The 18,804-nt window shown below is 42.5% G+C and overlaps 2 protein-coding genes across 2 annotated transcripts in view; both read right to left on the reverse strand.

Annotated features, from left to right (window-relative positions):
- Nucleotides 1–13,687: 13,687 nt before the first annotated feature.
- LOC138003771 (uncharacterized) lies at nucleotides 13,688–15,483 on the reverse strand. Its single transcript, XM_068849995.1, has one exon. The coding sequence runs from the start codon at nucleotides 15,339–15,341 to the stop codon at nucleotides 14,196–14,198; it is 1,146 nt and encodes a 381-aa protein (XP_068706096.1). The 5' UTR covers nucleotides 15,342–15,483; the 3' UTR covers nucleotides 13,688–14,195.
- LOC138003765 (uncharacterized) overlaps nucleotides 15,330–18,804 on the reverse strand; it is a 4,636-nt gene continuing 1,161 nt past the window's right edge. The window contains exon 2 of the mRNA XM_068849989.1: nucleotides 15,330–18,804. This exon is cut by the window's right edge and continues 856 nt beyond it. Within this exon, the coding sequence (XP_068706090.1) occupies nucleotides 15,462–18,804 (3,343 nt within the window). The 3' untranslated portion in view covers nucleotides 15,330–15,461.

The following is an 18,804-nucleotide window of genomic DNA, read 5'->3' on the forward strand; positions in this document are numbered from 1 at the left end:
GAAATCGGTGTACTACGAGCGGTATATAAAGCCATTACCATGACCATTACCATCACAGCTATCAGCTCATTCTGTCTTTATAACGTACATGTACATGTACGATGGTGCCAAGTGTTACCCAGGTGAAAAGTTGGTGACCGAAAGCAAACGTTCGGAATTGTTTTAAAACAAGAATAAACATGTTATTAATCCATTTGCGTTTGTGAGATATGGCGTTGGGTTAATTAGCTAACTTGCTACAAGGTGCCTCATTGGTTATTTTTAGAGCTGTACTATCTCGTATCCAACAGACTGTCTTAATAATAATTATAATTTTTTTTAGTGTGAAATGTCTATGTAGAGAAACTACTGGGGCATACAAATGACTCTTCTTTTTGTTCCGTATTCCTTTGTGAAAAGATGCACTATTTAAACTGTGGAGGCATGGAGGAGTCAATTTATTTTTATTATTAAATAGTTTATTTAACGTCGGTAGTTCCTTCACCTATAGGAAGCCGACGGTGCGTCCTTACCCCCCTCCCTCTGTCAGCGCTCCGTTTTACGGGTCTTTAGAGCTATAGATACACAAATCATAGGAAAGTTGAAACAGACGTTGAAGTCACCAAGGATCGAACTGGGGACCCCTTGCTCCGAAAGCCGCGAACTAGCCAACTGAGCTACGCCTGCAAATGCTGGTTTTTGAGGAGAGGGGAAAACTGGAGTACCCGGGGAAAAAACCTCTTGGAGCTGATTAGAGAACCAACAAACTCAACCCACATAAGGCGTAGAATCCGGGAATCAATCCCGGGCCACGTTGGTGGAATGAGAGTGCTCTCACCCCACTGCGCCAGCCCTGCTTCCCTTAGGGAGGTAAGAGATTTACAGCTACTGCAACTCGTTAAGCTTGTCAATATGAGAAAATGTGCGACACGTAGTTTATTATTTGCTCATAAACACGAGAGAATTTGCACAACCGGATATATCAGACACAACTAATCATCGAAACCAAGAGAGTTAAAAAGTAGGGAGATGACTAAGATTGATAGCTTCTTTGATTTCTTTAACACACTTTGTACACGTAGCAACAAATTCGTATGCTGTTTAGACAAAGTGTACAATTAATGATGATGTCATCAAAGGTTCCCTTTTATACCAGTACCTACATGTACACTGTATTAACTACCTTATTCACATACATACAGTAACTGTCTCATTGTACGTATGTTCCCCGACCAAAGCTGGTGATATGGGGCATAAATATTATGTGGTCCAAATAATTGAAAATGGTACAGTGTATGGGATAACTTACCGGTATGGCCCCTGTATTGGTGTTATATGACTTTTATATGGGTTACCCCCCTCACCCAATCCACATATCAAACCCATAATTACATGAAGGGGCGTTGAGTTGTACGACAGCGACGTCGACGAAAACGTCATCGCAAAATATAACTCTGCGCTGTCGTAAGCCTTTCGCTTCAAAGAATCCTAAAAATAAATTGGTACGAGCAGTTTCAGAGTAAAAAATATATAAAAAGAAAGGTTTGCATTGGTACTCTCACGTTGTCGTAAAAACGTCAAATTTGGTGATTCACGTCGTCGTTGTGCATTAACACAGTTCAAGGATAATTTTACTCCTCCTTAAGAATACGAGCTATTATCATTGATGTGTTCCTTCAAATTGTTGCATTTTCTTTGCAAACTGACGGGTCTGGCCTGCCTCTTCTGACAAAAGGAAAACGCCCTACAACTCCTCTAGCGTTTCCAAATGTGCACATTCCAGATTGTTTTATTTCTAACAATCTTTTTCGACAGGGTTATGCTCCAAGGATCATCAGTGTTTCTCATGGTGCCCTTAAGTTCATGGCGTATGAGGAACTCAAGAAAGCCTATAGTCGGTACTTTGGAACACTAATTAACCAAAAACTGGTGAGGAGGAACCCAAGTAGAATTTTGGGTCTCGTAGTGCTAAAACAATTTTCTGTAGCCTGCGGGCAAGTTCTCAGGGAGAGGATGGAGATGAGTTGTGAAAGAGAGGAGTGGGGACTGCTGCCTCCTCTGATCTCAAGTTTTAATTCGCGTGTAGAATTGACAGCTTGCTGCTTACAGACTTTTTAATAATGATGACAAAATTTCAGAATTAGACCGGAGACCATACGCGTGGAAGGATTCTTAATATGAATAAGATTACATATATACTCAGGTGCATGACCAAGTATGGCTTTGAAAGTTATTATTAAAATCTTACAATCAACTCTGCGGATCCACCCGCTATCGCCTTGTGGATCTACAGCTAGTTTGACAATGTTATGACGAAATTCATGATCAATAACAGGACAGACGCATGAAAAACTGACATCAATTTGTTAATTTACTTTATTTTTAAGTCACCTTTGCTGTGAATGGCTGAGAAAACGGCGCCAAAAAACGCAGTCGCGAAAGGACATCAGTGTAGGACGCTAATGGCTTATATTAGTTTACTAACACAGAAATACGCCATCTCTTGCCAGAGTTCAACTGAATACCTCATAATGGCATCCTTGTCCAAAATCTTTGCGGCTACTGTAACGTAACCATATCAAGTGGTCAGATCAAGACTTCAGGTAAATACAAAAATAATAAGATGTGATTATATCACTTGGTTTTACTGCTATTCCGTATTTACATGTATTAGCCTATAAAACTTGCTCTCCAGTTTTTCGTGTCAGTGTTAGTGGCGCAAGTAGGTGCGCAGCGGCAGGAAGAGAGGTGCTGGAAAGACGAGCTCTTTTCTTTGGCTTTGTTCGCCATAAGTTTGCGTTTTTAGCACCAAAAGAGAAAAAGGCCGCAGGGTTTTCGGTTCGTTGGTACCTAACCTCTACAAAAGGACAAAAGGTCTGGGATAGGCCACTTTGAAAAATGCCATAATATTCTTTGTTTGCCCTCCAAAATTTTGTACAAGCATTGTTTTTATTTTCTCTTGGGGCCGTGATTATTCCCAAGAGAAGCTGGAAACAACTCCTTGACTTGCCCTTGTAATACTGTAAGTGATGCCCCAATTTTGAATTGCCTGATTTTTTAATAGACCAATTTCGATATATTAAAATTCAGCCCTAACGAAACAAAAGGCATCATCTCGTGGGTCTGGGAAATAAATATGAGGATTTGTATAAGTTTATTTCCCAGAGCCTCGAGATGGTGCCTTTTGTTTAAGACTGCATTTTAATTTATCCAAAGTGGGCTATTCAATTGAAACTGTTTTAAAATGACGCGCTTTCAAAACTGTTTGTTCCGAGTCTCCGTTTTGATCAGATTTTTGGGCTTTTGTTCTGATAGAATTTTCACGGGGTTTACTTTTTCACAAGATCGAAACGTGCATTCTCCTAACTAATACCATAGGTTTCTCAATTGTTGGGTCGTCATGAGAATTTGGTTTTATATCAATATCACACCTCTTAAGTTGTTTAATATCTTCATTCTCACTACCTGCCTGACTGACATTTCATTGAAATTGTGAGGAGAATTTACATGCTGATCACTTCTGGGAATCAAAGGGTTAAAAAGCTTATGAATTTTTTTACAGCTTTTTAACTGTACACACGAATCGCATTTCAATGTGGTTTGACCCCCAGTAGCCGTGCACTTTTAATCAGTTGTCACGGGCTGTCAAGTCTTATTAAGGGTGTCTTTTATGTTCCTTATCTTTTCTTTTTACAGAACCAGCACACCATCACTCAGTATAATGGCGCACTTGATATCATCCGCAAGACTCTGAGGTGAGCTTTGCATTCAATGACAACAAACGACCATTCTTATAGGTCTTCTCTTTGCCAATGCTATTACAGACTGAGCTCATGTTCGTAGCACATCGACGCGTCACTGACTGGCTTGGTCGTGTGACGAGACTACCAATCAGGAAACCAGTTCTTCGAGCCTTTAGGAAGAGGAAGACCTTATACAGCAATGACCAGAACCAGGTTGCTGGCCAGCGGTTTTCGTTAAAACAATGGTTTGCATGAGGTGCTCAGTCTCGCGGGCTCAGAAAACCTGGTTTTGGTTATTGTTATTTGAGGCTTTTCACTTTACGAAGAGGTACCTACGGTTCAATACCAGGGGATGAAATCGACATCACGCATTGACGTGACAACGACGACCTTAAAGGGGCTATGTCACGTGCTTTTAGGGTGTTTCCGGGAAATCTTTCAATCAATCATGAGTTTAAAGCTCGAAAATGGTAATGTAGAATTCTTTACTACTGAAATTATCGTTACAAAAACGGTCTTTATCGATTTTCATTCCGATGAAAAGAACTGATAGACCCATATCCCCAATGTCCAAACAAAAGATTTTGCACGTCTAGCCTCTCATTCAGTGTGAGGCTAGATGTGCAAAGCCAATGCAAAGGCAAAGCCTTTATTCCCCACGGACTCCAAAGTGGCCGCCGAGTGATAAAGGTGAATTGCCTGTACACTAAAATTGCACTGAACTCATCTCCTTGCAATAGGTTAAGAATGGTCTATTGCGAGTTAACTTATTAATCATTTCAGGGTCATGGGTTCGCGGCCGCCTTAAGCCAGCCTATTATTTAACATAATGATATCAGTAATATGTAGCTATTGACCAATCGCCCTCGCAAGCAGAGCGAGCGAGCAACGCAGCTCAAGAGGGTCAATTTAAAGCGCTCCTGGCGATTAACCTCAGGAGGAATACTTTTGATCTCAGGAGAAAAATTGAGAGCCAACGCAAACTTAGTCCACTTACGGTGTCACCTGGAATTTCAATCTAGGCCACGTTGGAGGGAAGAGATTGTATTCATGATCCCCTTTGCCACTTCTCAAGTTTTTCATTTATTTCAATAATAATTCAAAGGTAAACGAAACTGAAAAGAAAATGAGAGCTTCACACAGGATCCAAGCATCTAGCATATTGTTCTAACGACCACACTGATTTTAAACGGTTATTCGCAGAAAATAATCGAAGAAACTGTACAGCACAATAATGCGGATGAATGGTAAAAGAAAGTGTAAATTTTCGCTCGAAGATTTAATATGTGAACTAAACGTTTCGAGGGTACTGCCTCTTCATCAGTGGTTTGAAAGAAACTTAAGCACTGAAGCGTTACGTTGCATGCGCATTCTTCACTTGCTTAGCTTTCAAACTACCGATGAAAAGGGAGTACCCTCGAAACGTTCATGTGTTAAATTTACACTTTCCTTTACCATTCATCCGCGTTATTGCGCTGCACAGTTTCTTCACTTATTTTCTATGAATAATCGTTTAGAATCAGTCTAGTCATCAGAACAATATGCTAGATGCTTTCTTTACCATTATCCATATTTGAGTTATTGCTTAAAATCATATGACGTTGTCTAGCCCACAGACCAGCCCCGGGGCTACTTGACAATGAACTTGAGTACACGAGCCCAAGAGTGAATAAGATAAGGGTGTTAATCACCTGCAGCCTTGCCCCAGCAAAGTCACAAATTGATTTATTTTTGGATACGCTTTGCGCGGGAAACAAAGAAAGAGCCGCCAATTTGTCCAATCAGAAGAAGCCATGTCACGCGTGACTGTTCTTCCAGGTTTTTTCATGGAGATGACTACTGATTTTCGTTGGAATGGGTATCTTAAAAATAGACTCATTTTTAACTGTGCTGGGGAGCCCACCCATGCCATAACAGCACTCTTATCTAATTTACTCTTGGCTTGCCCTAAAACAGCCATTTGCCAGCGGCTAGTGCTAGTTTAATCATTGTAGTTGCTGCCTGTGAGAGGTTCATAAAAAGTGCGCGTCAGCATGTACCCCTCATAAAGGTTTTCTCTCCAACGCCTACAAAGAATGTGATTCCTCTCTGCGTTATCGCAATCTGAGACTCTTACTTGGTCGGACTAATAGACTAAATGACTTCCTTTGCTGTAACTCGGGAATATCAATGTGTTGTAAAACTATGTATGTTTATCGCTGGCCTACCCGGCAATTCTAATAAAACTGCAAATGGTGGAATAAACAAGGATGTATCTATCCACCCATATCACCAGGAACTCTCGTAGTTCAACGGGTACACCATGTGACCTGTGTTACGTAGGTCGCAGCCTGGAGTACCTTTGTCTGTTGCCTAACACCTAGTGTTGTCTGTTGCATTCGTTTTCACTGTCATACCTGAGTTTCGTGGTTCTCTTTTTGGGTGTTTTAGATTGAAGGAATAAAAGGATTTTACAAGGGACTGGTACCTAGTGTTCTAAGGTGAGACCAAGTTGCTTTCCCTATGGCGTCATCCGATCATACGGAGAGGTTGTTATGAAAGCGGAATATGAAGAAAATATCCCCCTTTCCTAGGGCACCAGGATAATGTCATCAGACGTAAGAAAATGTGTTACACATTTTCTTACGTCTGATGACATTGTGTCCTCCAGACACTACTTTGTAGAGTTAAAAATATCTGGAAGGCATCTTGCAAGAATAAATGAACATAGTTCAAACAAGGTTCCTGACTATAAGAAGTCGTTTGCGCTGGACAAGGTGTCAGTCATTTTATTCCTGACACCAAATTGCAATACCATCAAGCCTGTAATTATGCCTGACGTATGTGCTGTTCAAGTGATGCCATAACTGAGTATTGACGGGACAATTGTCGCATGAACTAAGTTTAATGTCCTTGCTCCAACGAGTCGTCTCGTGTAGCTCCGAACTGGTAATCGGAAGGTCGTAGGGTCGTCGCTTGTTCGGGAGCGCTCGGATTTCTCCCAAGTATCCTCGAGTCACCATGGGTAAAAAATCTCTTCATTTCATTCACCGGGGTTAACATCTATCACAGTGGTAGAGCTTCCGAACTAGTTATCGGAAGGTCGTAGGTTCGACTCCAGCAGAGGAGCACTCACATTTTTCCCGGGTATCCCCGAGTATCCCCGAGTCACCATTGGTAAAAAATCTCTTCATTTCATGCAATGGGGTTAACATCTAGCACAGTGGTAGAGCTTCTGAACTAGTCAACGGAAGGTCGTAGGTTGGACTCCTGTAAAGGAGCACTCGGATTTTTTCCGAATATCCCCGGGTCACTATCGGTAAAAAGATCTGTTCCTTTCGTTCACCGGGGTTAACATAACATCTATTTCAGTAGTGACATTGAGCATTTCATTTCGAAACGAGTTTCGTTTCCAAATGAAGTTCGTACCGCATTCACCTGAAGAATATTGATAAGAAACATTTTCGCGCGCTGTTTTCGCTTTTAATCAAAAACAAAATCAGCCCGACTTTCGCCCGAAACCACCGCCATCTAAAACGTTACTCGTGCGCTACTTGAGCTTTAGCTCGGTATGGAGGGCCGTGAATTAGTAGATAGTTATTGCAAAACGTATTTCGATTGAAACCCATAATGAACTCATTTCGCGTATTGTTTGGTACAATTGTCACAGAAGGGGGCATCACGTTTATTCATGAGATCGGAAGAGGCCAAACCGCCTTGAGAAGAGGACATCTTTTTTATTGATACCGCTGACCGGTTGGCTCAGGTGGTTGAGCATCGGAGTGCAAGAGGTTGCGGGATCATAACTCCGGCCTGACTAACACTCAGGGTCTTAAAGTTACTGAGGAGAAAGTGCTGTCTTTGTAATGACATCTGCAAATGTTAGACTCTCTACTGATTCTTCTCGGATGAGGACTACAAACCGTAGGCCCCGGCTCGCAACCCTTCAATGTTCATAATCCGGTGGGACGTAAAAGAACCCACACACTGTTCGCAAAGAGGAGGGCATGGAGTTCCCAGTGTTGTGGTTGTCCTTTGAGGCTTGCACAACGCATTCTCTACCTTGAATTTCCTATTATCGTGAATTCGTAATTTGCTCCGAATTTACTATTATCATTAATTTAGAAGACTGAAACGGAAATGGTCACATGTTTTTTTTTTCTTAAAGACAACAAAATTTTCCATTGTGTATAGTGCGAATCAAAAGGAGGTGCCGTCATATGACATCTCCTTCCTTGTAGCAAAATTCTTAAATACTTCCTCTTATGTATCATCATTGGGGAGTTTAAGAAATGAAGACGACTACGGTTACGACAACAACGTGAAATCACCAAATTTGAGGTTCTAACGACAGCCTAAGCGTACAAATGCGAACCTTTCATCCTATATTTTTTCTCTGAAACCGCTCGTCTAAATATAGTTTTAGGTTAATTCGCCCCCAATGGAATAATCGCGAAAAACTTAGGATTGTGTAAAGTTAAATCTTGACGTGACATTTTCGCACACGTCGCCGTGGTAAATCTTAAATCCCCTGTTGATGACATCTGAAGAGCCCCAACATGGAGAAGGGGGCATGTTTTTTATTGATACAACGGCAAGTAATAAGACAAAATGTTTGTTTGTGTACGTATAGTGCGAATCAAAAGGACATGTTGTCCAACGGCAATTCCTTCCTTCCTCACTATGCTTACTCATGCAAGCAGCAATAGGCCACTCTCAAAAATACCATAATATTCTTTGTTTGCACTTTATAATCGTCGTCCTGCACGTATGACACGTATTTTAGTACATTTCCTCTCCGTTCTCTTTAAAACAACGTGAAATAATCGAATTTAAACTTTAGACGACAACGTGAGCATACAACATTTCCACATTTCCGTCGCACACCGCAGATTTTTTCCGGGAAAAATCGACTAAAAATATTTGTGGGTCCACCAGCTTGCCACACACCAGCCGTGTTTTTTTGTCGCGACTAATTAATATAACTGTGCCAAAGATTGGGGCCGACTCACCCAAAAGCTTGCAACAAGCTTGCCCTCTTTTTCAGGTGCCCACTTCTGCAAATCTGTTTGATCTCCGCCATGTTGGAAAAGGCGCTTGGCCACGTGACTCTTATGACATGGTTAGTGCGCTTGACTCCGGATCCAGTGGTCCGGGTTCGGGTCCTGGCAGGGGACATTAGGGAGTTAAAGATCTACGACGGCGACGTCGACGAAAACGTCACCTCAAAATATAACTTTGCATTATCTTAAGTTTCTCGCGATTAGGCCATCTTGTTCGCGTCGTACCATGTGGGAGAAGTATCCTAAAAATAGATTGGTACGAGCGATTTCAGAGCAAAAATAAAGAATGAAAGATTCACGTTTGATCGCTCGAGTTGTCGTCAAAACCTCAGATTTTGTTGTTGTGCAGAGAACAGCACGTTTATGTACTAAAATGCGTACCGCACGTGCAGCACGATTATTTTTCCTCTTTTAACCAATGATAGCGGAGCTCCGCGCGCGCCGAAGGCGCGCGCGCGCGGAGCACCATCAGGGCGCTTATACATAGGGCGGCGAAACGGGCAGTCCGCTCTTAGTCCGATGTGTGATGCGGAAAAGGACTGGCACGAGCGCTCCTTCCGCGCTTCCGGTGCAATTAATGGCTGCCAAAAATATCCTCTCGACGAACCGGAAATCAAGTTTTCTTTCTTTATTTTTGGCCACCAGTAGTGAATTATGTAAAGGCATTTTTGATGTTTTTGACCCAAAACTCAATACTATTTTGTCTGTTGGAATAGAACTCAAGTATTTTCGTCGTTGGCTGCTCAAATTTGAGTGAAGTAAGACAATGTCGAATGCAGCTATGTCCCGCTTATCGTGACCAAGCCGTGTTCCGCTGCTTCTTTTAGGAGTACTCCACATTACTCCACTCTAAATTTTACATATGTTGAAGATCGATAGCTTTTACATAACATAGTAAAAAACCAGTTGGATATATTTGGATATAGCAGCGTTTCAGAACTTCAAACTTGCTCACTTAAAATCGCTCGCTCGCTCGCTCGCTCGCTTACAGGAAAGTCACGAATAATCAAAATACACGTCATCTTGAAGGAAAAGTAATCCACGTCCTGTTACTCACTGTCATTAGTTTCTTCTGCGCCAGTTAATTCAGCTATATCAATAGTTATATCACCTAGGCCTATCAGGTAAAAGTAACTGAAAGAAAATCCAGTCGTCTCCATCGTACAAGAGCAAGTGTGGAGGATACCATCAAAAAGCGATGCTTATCAACCCCAACTAAACCCTCTGCCAAACGAGCAGCAACATTCGCTTCGCCAAAAATATGTAAGTGCGTAAACGCTGTCGAAAATGAAGGTATGACCACAGTTTCCACCGGACAAGCAACTTCGGGAGCCTCTACTGAAGTGGAAAAAAGGCAACATTTTCAAGCCGACTCGTCGTGGCGTGCTCACACCTCAAATCACGCAAAAGATTTCTCCAAATGTCTGGATTTTCGCACAGGTGTTGACATAAGTGACAGCGAATTACTGCTGTACTCCTTATTAGTCGAAGCTTTTCCACTCAACAGCTTCAGAGCCAGGTACCACGAAAAATATTTGTGCATTTCTTCCGCTATCGAGATTGTCTTGCACGTCGACTTCGGTAGTGTTGGAATTGCAAATTATCTTTATCGCGTGAATAATAACTTAAGAAGAGACTTAGGAAAGGTAAATGGTGTCTTGAGGTGGAAGTATTATCGAGAAAAAATCGAAAGGATTGTGAAAAATCACTCATTAGCACTTCAAGCGCTGATTTCATCGCGTGACAGCAACATGGAGTCAGGAAATACTCTGAATGACTTACGTAACCAGTTAACTCGAGAATGTTCAAAGGAAAATACGAGCGAAAACGCCGAGGAAGAGAAAGCTGTCTTTGCGACAAAATTCAATATCTATGCTTTAAACATAGACGAATTTCCCAACTGGACGAAATGTGTTAATTCCGAGAACAACACGGCTCATTTGTTTTACTATGGGGGAAAAACCATCGGATATCCTCAAATCGAAGTCACAATTAATAACAAAGGATTTTGGAAAATTCGTCACGAGGGTAAAGAGCGAAAAATATGCTTAGACTGGGCCGATGTATCACCCCGAATAAATTCTGTACAAGATCTGAATAAGCTGCTTATCGCCATCCAGTCGCTAAAAATATGCCCTGGCTGTTCATTTGAACAATTTGAAACAGTACTTCCCCAGAATAACAGTGAGCCTGTCTACTACACGCGAAAAGATGAGCCAGCTGCCTTTGTTGAAGTTAATCCATCCCAGCACCACAAAAAAAGCATTCGGTCAACGAGTTGTCTTATCTTCATCCCTTACGATGAAGCGTTAATACCTGTCAATGAGATATGTGCAGCTTGTCGACATAGTCAACATTATTTAAGAACTCTAAAGTCGAGAATAAATTCCCAGAGTCAGGTAGGAGAAAACAACAAAGCTGAGAACTCTAAATTCACTCGCTTTGACATGATTTGTCAAAGAGGAATTGATGCACCTGCTTAGAGAGAAAACAACTGAAATGAGGAACCTTCAGAAAAAAGTAAAAAAACTTGAAAAATGCAGAGAAAAAATGGTAGAGGTAGGGAGAGACACTGACAGTGATTTCAGAGTCATGTTTAACAAACTAAATGATGGTTTAAGAAAACAAAAGGAAAATCCCAAATCATGTAAGTGGAAAGGCTGTTCAGATCAGCAGAATTGGATTGAAGCCGATGAGTTATACCAACATGTGAAGGGGCATATCAAAGTATAAGATGATTCAATTGCACCAATAGAAAGGAAATACAGCTGTCTTTGGGGCACATGTGATAAAACATTTAGCAAGAAAAAAATTCTAGAGGAACACTTGAGGGAACATACTGGTTCCTCCAGAGACCAATTCTTCCCTGTGTTATTAAGAGCGCCTCTCAGCAATTTTCACCTAAGACCGTGCAAGATAAAAAAATCGAAAATTGCCAAACCTTGTCACAATAAAGTACTACCAAAACCATTTTTAGAAAAATATGTTTTAGTTTGTTTCGATAATTATTTTACCTGAACGGCGACTTTTTCGGTATGGGGCCTTGTGAGCGAGTGAAAACGACTCCAAAATGTTGCTCGTTTGAATCGCTATTTTTGAAATAACGAATGAGTAACTTGAAATTCAAAACAACATGGCACAACTAGGGTAATTCCTTCACCCTTTAGCGCTGTTAACGGTACAATATACCAAAACTGGAATTTTTGACCAAATTTTAAAACTTAACCTTTTTTACATTGATTACAGAGTGACAAATTTGTACGAAATTCGACTGTCAAAAAAGCACCCTGGTACATGGCTTTCTCAAACGGGACGATATTCATCGGAATAAGCAATGTTTCTGCTGCAATTAAGCTCAATAAAATTTTTGGGTAAATGAAACGGAGGATTTTTGAGGCCCAATTTCAACATGCTGTTTGTCAACAAAAGTCGACCTTTGGCCACCAAAGCGGACGCGAGGTATATTGAAATCACACACGCTAATCTCGATTTATTCACTGAACAATTCGAGTCTTTAGGTTTACTGGAACTACTGTAGGTAAAATGGAACGTGTCATTTGAAATTTAACTGTTTTGGTTCAAGAGTGACATATCCGGTAATTAAAATAACTGACCTAAAAATTTGCATACTAGTAAGATTCATTCCATTCCATATTTTTACGCAAACAAGTTTCCTTAATTCACTTTCTGTACATACCTGCAAAACAAACAAACAAAAGTATCCCCCTTTATATAAGTATACGCTGGTTGGATTTTCCTTGAAGCCCTCAAACGACCATCGAACCAGTCGAACGCTTTGTGACCTTCGCGAGTTGTGCCGTGATTGTGTCGTCAGAGCTGTCACGCAAGAGATTAGGACAAACGTTCAATGCGTAACAATAGCAAAATGTGATAAGGACACCAAGGCACACTTGAGAAGTTATAAAGTGTCGGAATTTTCTCTGGATACAGAGGCTAGGCTTTTGCTCGCACGTGCAGGTTAGCTTTAACTGAAATCACTTAAATTAAGATATTGAGCAGAAAATCACTTTGCGAAATCTGCAGATACTACCTATTACAGACTTAACGTCAAAAGCAGAATACCCGCCCACAAGAAATGGACCCTAAAATTACTGCTGCCGCAGTGCGGCAGTCGTGTATGAGGCAAGGACCGCGGCACTAGCCAGTCTACTCAGCTCAATTTAACCTTAAGTCGACTAAGGCACTGCGGCACCTACTCCATTCACTCTATCGGCACTTCGGCACTGCGGCTAGCGTCGCAAACGTAAACGCTCCTTTGTGGACGGCTATTCACCAATCGCTCTAATTGTGAAAATCGAGTAAGCAAGATATGTAAGACTATGTAATCATCTGAATCATGTATCGTTGTACGAGACTGTGAGCACTCACTTTTCCAGTTGTCCCTGAAGCGAGTACATTGATCAGCGCAGCCGGATTGTATCACTGCCTAAACCTAACGGTTATTGTTTTCTTATTAATTGCTTTCAAAGGTGTTTTTGAGATATACGATATCATTTTGAGTACGACGATTTGCCTACGGCATCGTGATCGATTTGGAATCCGATGGAGATGTAATAAGGAAAATCGCGCCTGCCCACATGAATGGGCATCACACATGGCAGTGAAAGGGAGCGCGGATTAACCCTTGCTCATTGTCAAAAACTTCAAAAGCTTACTCCAAGTACTGATTCCTGTGGCATCGCGTAAGGGCTAACCCCACTGTCGAATACAGTATTGAATGAATAGAACAACCGATCGATATACATACATTCATTCATGCATAACTTTATTTATCCTCGAATTTCAGTGGAGCTTACAAAGCTACTGTCTACCGGCTTATTTTCTGACATACATTTCAATAGATAATAATTGATGCGCAAGAGAACTAAGACGATCCACTACCGAAGAACACTCGCAATCGTATAACTGATAATGTTTTTTTATTCGATCTGAAATTAAAATGTACAATGTATTCTAATTAACTAAATCAATTGGTAATAAAGAAATGAAACGAGCGAAGCGGGAATAACCGATAAAAACTTTTAACAATCATTATACCATGCGGCCACTGTTCGTCAATATCCAAAACTTATGAAATCCATATCAAACTAACAAAACTGAAATGATTGATAACATTACAACAGCGATCATAAACTTACTTCTATGGCGAGTTTTCTTAATTTTCCTTGATCGGGATAACCATAAAACAGTGTAACAGGTAAGCAGTAAATCACATGAAACATGTCCAATTCAGATATCTGGTAAAAACTGAACTGCTTAATTAAAGTTGAGGTTTATCTACTATTTAAGTTTCCTGTTGGGCGTGTACGAGGCTACCGCAAATTCCTTAACTATGAATTCCTTACATAGTTCAAACACTACGTTAACATTCTCCGCCCCGATGAGGGCAGTGTCCTCATCCTAAACTACATCAGTCCTCGTATCCTTCGGCGGGGTATATGATCACAATCTTTGTGATAGGTCTTTTATACTCCGAGGTTGCCGTCTTGATCTTTACATTTCGAACTCTGCCATCCCTTCCTGGGTAAACATTAATGATTCTTCCGATGGTCCAGTTTCCACGAACAGAGTTGGAATCTTCCATGATGACTATGTCATCCACTCTCACAGTGCGCTTTTCAGCGTTCCACTTCTTTCTAGGGACCAACGACGGGAACACGTCTCGGGTCCAACGTCTCCAGAAGGTGTCTACTATCTTCTGTACGAATTCGACTCTATGCTGTGGGTTCCTGGTCTCTCTGAACGGTCCTTGTGGTACCATTGAGGTAGCTCGTCCAAGGAGCATGTCGTTTGGACACAGATACGAGCCGTCATCCGGGTCGTTAGGAACTCTACCAATGGGGCGTTGATTCATCAGGTTAGCGACTTCCAATAAACAGGTGTATAGTTCAAATGGCGTCAGGATTTGTTCACCAATTGCTTTCTTTAGGGCTTTCTTGGCGCCTTTAACTAATGCTTCTGCGCAGCCATTTTGATGTGGTGCTCCGGGCGTAGTAAACTGCCATCTCATTCCTTTCTCGGCGCTAAATTCTTTTAGCTCTTTGTGATTCCACCCCTGGATCATCTGTCTGAGTTCACGTTCTGCGCCCACAAGTTGAGAACCGTTATCACTCATCATCAGCGCAGGCTGTCCTCTGATGGTAAAGAATCGTCTCAGCGTCTGCATAAATTCAACGGTAGAATAATCTACTGCCAGCTCCAGATGTACAGCTCTCGTGTTCATGCAGGTAAAGATTACTCCATAATGCTTGGTGGCTGTTTTTCGGCTTATCTTCACTTTGAATGGTCCAAAGTAATCACATGCTGTATGATGAAATGGGGGCGTGAACGGTTCCAGGCGAGTTCTGGGCAGGTCAGCCATAAGTTGTGTTTCAGTTCTTGCTTCAATTTCTCTGCAGCACACGCATCGGAACTTTACGGACTTGGCCAAATCATGAGCTCTTATGATCCAAAACTTTGTCCTTATCTTCGCTACTGTGGTTGCTACACCAGCGTGTCCAATTTGATGGAAGTGTCGAGTTATCAGAAGAGATATCCAGTGGTCCCGGGGAAGCATAGCAGGGTGTTTGGTTTCATAAGAAACTAAGGCTTCATCTACTCGACCTCCAACTCTGATTATTCCGTTTTCGTCTGTAAACGGGCTCAGCTGTTGGAGCTCTCCCCTCTTCAGGCGGTCTTAGTGGGTTTTCTGGCTTTCTTTGACCCAGTACCTCTCGGCTTTCTCCAGTTCTTGCGGCGCCAATGGTTCGCGGCTCAATTGCATCTGCTGTCCGGGGGTTTCGGGTAATTTCTTTGCTTGACATCGGGTACGTAGATTCCTGATGAATCTAAATACATAGGCGCTTGTCCTGACAAGTTTTCTCCAGTTTGAGAACTTCTTACAGTCGATAACTTCAAGGAAACCGGTGAGCAGAATGGCTTGAGTTTTACGGCGTTCCTTGTCTACTTCGTTCAGGTCAGCTGTTGAGTTTTCTTGAGGCCACTCCTCCTCGGGCAGTCGTAAGAATTCTGGTCCCTGCTTCCATCTGCCAATCAGTCGTTGTGCCGGTATGCCACGAGAGACGTCATCAGCGACATTTAACTCTCCAGGGACATGTCTCCACTGAGACGGATCAGAATTGCTTTGAATTTCTGCGACTCGGGCGGACACAAACGGTTTGAACCCTCTCGCTTGACTGCGAATCCATGACAATACGATGTTGCTGTCTGAGAAGAATACGACTTTCTCAAATTGCAGTCTTGACTCTTCTGCTATGGACTGATATAGCCGGGTTGCTAGTACTGCTGCTTGTAGTTCTAGGCGGGGTATGTTCAACGGTTTCAGTGGGGCTACTCTTGATTTGGCGGCTATGAATCGTGTGTCATACTCATTGCTCTCGGTTCGCCATCTGATGTAGGCACAAGTTCCAAAGGCTTCGTTGGATGCGTCAGAAAAGATACAGAGTATTGGAAGTGCAATCGCGTCCGCTGGGGTGAGGGATCTTTCAAAGGTCACGTGATTCAAGTCTCCCATTTCTTGGAAGAAACGAATCCATTCTTCCCGTGATGCTGAAGGCAGCTCTTGATCCCATTCTAAGCCTTGTTGCCACAGACGCTGCATTCCGACTTTAGCGCGAACTAGAAAGGCTGCTGCGAATCCAACTGGATCAAATATTCGAGCAATCTGGCTGAGTACTGTTCTCTTGGTCAGAGTAATGTCGTTAGGCGGGTTAACGTTGAACAGGAGCATGTCTTTGGCGTGATTCCAAACAGTTCCTAGTATCTTTTCTTGTGTTTGGCCTTGCAGCAATTTCATTTCAGGATTCTCTTGTCTGATAATTTCATTCTCTAAAGACTGGTTTGATAGCCATCCCTTGACTTGAAATCCACCTTTCAGCAATACTTCATCCAGCTCAGTTGTCAGTCGCTTGGCTTTTTGAACGGAATGGACTGAATCACAAATGTCGTCCATGTAGGTGTTGTTCTTCAATACCTGGGCAGCTTCGGGATACGAATCCTTTGCTTGATCTGCGGTTTTTCTCAGAGCGATCTGTGCCATAGCAGGTGCAGGCTTATCTCCAAACGTCAGCACCGTCTTTACATAAACATCAGGCTCTCGATTAGTTTCCATGTTTCTCCAAAGATATCGGTGTACTTGCTGATCCTGCTCGGGGATAAGAACCCTGTGATACATCTTTGAGATATCTCCGGTTATAGCTACTTCATTTTCTCTGAATCGTAAGGTGACTCCAAAAAGGCTGTTTAGCAGGTCAGGCCCTTTTATCCAGTAATCATTTAGTCGGTGACCTTGAAATGAAGCAGATGAGTTGAAGACTATGCGGATGGGCGTTGTCTTTTCGGGTCTCACTATCTCGTGGTGGGCAATGTAATGGATTGGTCCCTTGTATGTCTCCAATTCCTGCTTTGTGAGCTTGCGTGCAAACTGCATCTCTGTCATTTCCATCATTTGTCTGTCATAGGCGGCTGCATGCTCCGGTGTTTTTGACAGGCGGCTCTCAATTGCTTCCAGTTTCTTCTTAGCTTGTGTTTCATTGTTTGGCAGTTCCTTCGGGTCTCGTTTCCATGGGTAGGGTATTAGCCACTGGTGTCCAATCCTTTGACAGGAGTCTTCAATAATTTTCAATTCTCTGCGTTCTACGGGACTTAACTTGTCAGCTTCACATTCACAAGGCTTGGCAGCGACTCCCATTGTTTCTGTTGTCCAAAAGTCAGTCATGTCTATAGGCGTGGGGACGTTTACGCTAAAGACGCGGTTCACTTGTTCATGTTTTCCGGATGTGGCTCCAAATATTACCCAGCCAAGGGGGGACTGTCTTGCTATAAGGTTAGCAGCTTCCCTGGTCTCACCTGTATGCAGTTTTGGGTGGTCAATGCCAACGAGTAGGTCAACCGGGCCATTTTTTCGAAGGATTTCCTCTTTTCCGAGGCCAAAAATTCCAGCAACGTGACTGAGCTTTATTTCGGTAATGTCACTGCTTATGCAATGGATGCCCACGGCTGTAACAGTATGGATAACATTTCGGCTCACCAATGATCGGATGCGAACACGGAATAGCTTCGTTATCAATTCTTCTTCCTCCCCTCCAACTTTAGCTATGGTGATGGTGACTTCCTTTCCCTTAAGACCGAGTTCGTCTGCTACTGACAACTTGATTAAGCTGACCTGAGCACCAGAGTCCAGGAGCAGGTTTCCTTGCCTTTTGACATTTTCAGATCCCAGAATTTCCACAAGAATGACTGGAAGAATTGCCTGTTTGCTGCCCGCAACGGATGAAACTGTTAAGGCTGTAGCGGAATTCGTTACATTGGCACCGTGTAACAATGGGTGGTGAAAGTATTTGCACTGACTTCCGTTAAATGACTCACTGCATTGGCGTCTGCGGGAGCAGTTGGAAACATTATGATCACGACCAGCTCTTTTCAGACAACTGAAACAACTATGGTTCTCCTTGACGGCCTTGAGACGGTCGCTGGGGGACATTGACATAAATTTCTGGCACTGGTCCGTCCAGTGGGTTGACACCTTACACAACCAGCGCTTGTGGTTTGCTGTCCCTTTTTTCTCAAATGCTGATATCTGATTGACGTTTAGGTGCTTAGAACTTCTCAGCGGTGCCGTGGCTCTCATTCTAGATTTCATTTCGGATGTCATCCAGGACATTGACGCTTCCAGTGTGGCGTGACATTTTGTGGTTTCTAAGAAACGTGACCAAACTTTGCGGTCGTCGGAACACATTTTTTGTTCAATAATCGCCAACATGTGATTATTGTCCATGTCATTTTGCCGCCCAACTTCCGAAAGGGTGTTGAAACTTCGTCTCACGAGGTGCACTAAGTCACAAAAACGGGCGTCTTCCCCGTCACGCAAAGGCTTAAATCGGGCGATATCTTGCGTGATAGTGTCAGCAACAAATCGTGGGTCTCCATAGATTGATTCCAGATGCTCCCATGCGGCATCGTAGTCCTGGCCAATTCCTTTTATTAATTCCAAAGGCTTTCCATTCAAGCTTGCTCTTAGA

The sequence above is a fragment of the Montipora foliosa genome, chromosome 5, assembly GCF_036669935.1.
Source record: "Montipora foliosa isolate CH-2021 chromosome 5, ASM3666993v2, whole genome shotgun sequence".
Classification (NCBI taxonomy): domain Eukaryota; kingdom Metazoa; phylum Cnidaria; class Anthozoa; order Scleractinia; family Acroporidae; genus Montipora; species Montipora foliosa.

Bases quoted from the DNA above. Each gene is read 5' to 3' on its own strand.
- LOC138003771 (XM_068849995.1), bottom strand. From the start codon at position 15,341: ATGCTTCCCCGGGACCACTGGATATCTCTTCTGATAACTCGACACTTC.